Source organism: Calidris pugnax, unplaced genomic scaffold, assembly GCF_001431845.1.
Source record: "Calidris pugnax isolate Ruff unplaced genomic scaffold, ASM143184v1 scaffold45, whole genome shotgun sequence".
In the NCBI taxonomy this organism is placed as follows: Eukaryota; Metazoa; Chordata; class Aves; order Charadriiformes; family Scolopacidae; genus Calidris; species Calidris pugnax.
Genome location: NW_015090764.1, coordinates 1,770,231 through 1,773,624, shown reverse-complemented (window position 1 = coordinate 1,773,624; position 3,394 = coordinate 1,770,231). Strand labels below are relative to the sequence as shown.

The 3,394-nt window shown below is 51.8% G+C and overlaps 1 protein-coding gene across 3 annotated transcripts in view; it reads left to right on the top strand.

The window, feature by feature from the left end:
* Window positions 1-33: 33 nt before the first annotated feature.
* The window catches only part of HEATR6 (HEAT repeat containing 6), an 18,838-nt gene continuing 15,477 nt past the window's right edge, over window positions 34-3,394 (top strand). The window contains exons 1-3 of one of the 3 annotated variants that reach the window (XM_014966398.1): window positions 34-240; window positions 2,348-2,455; window positions 2,857-2,997. In XM_014966398.1, the coding sequence (XP_014821884.1) occupies window positions 2,860-2,997 (138 nt within the window). In that variant the 5' untranslated portion in view covers window positions 34-240; window positions 2,348-2,455; window positions 2,857-2,859. Of the gene's footprint in view, window positions 241-384; window positions 590-2,347; window positions 2,456-2,856; window positions 2,998-3,191; window positions 3,260-3,394 lie in introns of those variants that run through there. The other 2 variants (XM_014966378.1, XM_014966388.1) reach the window with 2 other exon arrangements.

The window sequence follows — 3,394 nt, the reverse complement described above, 5'->3', positions numbered from 1 at the left end:
CCGAGGGGCTGTGACACCGGGAGGGGGCTACGACACCGGGGCGGGCACCGAGCTCCCCCCGCGCCGCTGACGGGACACGGCTGTGAGGGTGACAGGGCCGCCAGCCCCTCGGCTGCGCGACATGGCGGGGAGCGCGACGTGGCCTGGCAGCGTTGTCACCGCTGCTGGCCCTCCTGCCCACCGGAGCTCACTCAGCCCCGCCGCCCGCCCTCCCCCCGGGGCTCTCCCCGCTCCCTCGAGGTAAGAACTCGGTCCCTCAAAAGGACCGGTCCCGGTCGCTCAAAGGGGTCCCGGGGAGTGTAGGCCCCTCTCGGCCGCCGTAGCCGCACCGGAAGTGCTCCCCGTTGCCATAGCGGCGCTGCCGGCAGGGCTCAAGATGGCGGCGGCGATGGCGGTGGCGGGAGGGGAGGCGGAGGAACCGGGCGGCTCTTTCCGTCGATACCTGGCGCGGTTGGGCGCCCTGCGGCCTCAACCCGGCGCGGAGAGGCCCGACGATGACGGCCGCCGCCGCACCGAGCTCCACCTGCTCTTCGACCAGCTCATCTCCGAGAGCTGCGGGCCGGCGCCGGCGGTCGGGCCCAGCCCGCAGGTACGGCGTGGGGGGGGAGCGGGGCCGCGGGGGCTGCACACACACGATGTGTGTGTGTGTGTAAGTGTAAGAAGGCGCTTGCATGTGGATCTGCACCTCCCGGGGGTGTACACATCACGCGTGTGAGCGCACACTGAGGCGGGGCTCCCCCCCCAACCCCACACCCCGCATCTATGGCCCCTCATGTGGGGGACACGCGTGTGCGCGGCCCCGCGGGAGGGGGTGCGGTGCTTTCCCAGGGGTGCACCCCCACGGCCTTCCCGTCCCTGAAAGGGCCGACAGCAGAGATGGGGACAGACGGGTGGTTTTTAGCAGGGCCTGCTGCCATGGGACAAGGGGGAACGGCTTTAACCTAAAAGAGGGGAGATTTAGCCTAGAGATAAGGAGGAAATGTTTTACGCTGAGGGTGGTGAGACACTGGCCCAGGTTGCCCGGAGAGGTGTGTAGGGCAACAGAGATGATGGAGGGGTTGGAGCATCTCCCTGATGAGGAAAGGTTGAGAGAGCTGGGGCTCTTTAGCCTGGAGAAGGCTGAGGGGAGACCTTATTCATGCTGACAAGGATCTAAAGGGCAGTTTGAGGGAGGATGGAGCCGGACTCTTCTCAGAGGTTCCCCGTGACAGGACGAGGGGCAACGGGCACAAGCTGGACCATGGGAAGTTCCACTCCAATGTGAGGAAGAACTTGTTTGGGGTGAGGGTGGCAGAGCCCTGGCAGAGGCTGCCCAGGGAGGGTGTGGAGTCCCCTTCTCTGGAGATCTTCAAGCCCCGCCTGGATGCTCCTGAGTGATGTGCTCTGGGGAACCCTGCTTTGGCAGGGGAGTGGGACCAGATCATCTTTAGGGGATCCCTTCCAACTCTGACAATTCCGTGACTCCGTGGTGGATCCCCCATCCCTGGAAACATTCCATGTCAAGTTGGATGGGGCTTTGAGCAACCTGCTCTAGTTGGAGATGTCCATGCTCATGGCAGGGAGATGAACGAGATGGGCTTTAAAGGTCCCTTCCCACCCAAACCATTCTATGATTCCATGATGGAGCTCCCAGCAGAGGATAATCAAGGGAGTGGAGCTCTGCTGTCCTGTGCCAAAACCCTGCTGGGGTTGGCACACGTGTCCTGGCAGCAGGGGAGCATGAACACGGGTGGAGACGGTGGGTGACACCAGTGAGTGGGTGGCGGGTGGGACTGTGGGCACAGGGACTGGACAATTTTCAGTCTGCTATTCAATTAAAAATTTTGTAGCCTTTAAAGTCAGCCTTGCAAAGTTGAGTACTGTAGTATTGCAGTGTTGATACTGCTTCATTTGGAACGCACTGTCCTTCATTATTATGCTGTAAACAGTACTGACTTACCAATTTTCCATCATTTTATTTCCAGAGTAGGCTTTGCATTTTGAAATTAATTCGTTTTTGGACAGTGCTCCTTCCCTCCAACCTGCTTCTGTTCCTTGATCTAACTTTGTATTTTTCTTTTGCCATTATTATTGGCTTTGCTTTGGTTCAGTGTTGAAGTGGTGTTGTTTGAGCAGCACTCATGCTGACACAGATTCAAAATGCAGATCTCTGCATTTATCAAGCAGAAGGTTTGGGGATAACTGAGGGGAAGCTCAGTTTTATTCATTTCGTTACATTATCTGCGTGTATTAATGCTAATGGTATCCACACACAGATCTGCTTTTGTGATCAAAGTCTTAGCTGATGATGTGGTTTCCACCCTAGCTTTGTAGTTTCTAAATAATCAAACGAGGCTTTCTTTTCCAGGATGTTTGTGCTGTGCTTGTCCAAGCCTGTCAGCTGGTTCACCTTGATCAGGAACATCTTGTCAGCAAAGTTTGTCAGCTTATCCACCACTTACTTAACAGATTTCAGGTACAGAAAGTTTGGCCCTGTCCCTCTTTTCCCTGTGTTCTGGCTCCCTGGTCCCACACTGCACACTGCACTGTCTCTTTTATGAGGCTACAGAGCTGATCTTTATGTAGAGTTTCTCAGATTTTCACTGTATTGATTATTTATTCTTAGCTGAGGTTCTGATCTGGAGTTCTAGCGTGGTTCCTTTTGTAAAACCAGCTCTCAGTCAGAAGTGATACATCATCCTGGTTATAGGACACTTGTGTTGATTTATCCATTTCTTAAATGTCATCTGATTCTATGATCATGAATAATTTTAACAGCCAAGATCCCCCAAGTCTGTAACCAATAAATCTGGATATATTGACTCTAGCAGTACAAGATGATGGTTTCTTGACCACGGTCCTTTTCTGTTGGAGCAGGTTATGGTTGATGAACAGAACCTGAATTTTCTTCTCTCCTACTGCATCTCTGCACTTAAGCAGTGCAGCTCATGGACACATGTTGAAATTCTGCAAGCCTTAGCAGCTCTTGTTTACAATAATGGACCTAAATGTCAGAAGGTAAGTTTAAAGGCTAAGAGAAAGTAACCACAAAATATTTGCACCCTTTTGCTGTTTCTGCTGTCTTTTTTTTTTTTCCCCAAAAGAAAGAATAAAACAGTATCATGTTCTCAAATCACCACACATTTTTTTTTTTTTTTTTTCTCAAAAGAGAATAAAAAAGTATCATGTTCTCAAATCACCACACCGCTCATGGACACATGTTGAAATTCTGCAAGCCTTAGCAGCTCTTGTTTACAATAATGGACCTAAATGTCAGAAGGTAAGTATAAAGGCTAAGAGAAAGTAATCACAAAAATATTTGCACCCATTTGCTGTTTCTGCTGTCTTTTTTTTTTTTTTTTTTTTCAAAAGAGAATAAAAAAGTATCATGTTTTCAAATCACCACACCTTTTAT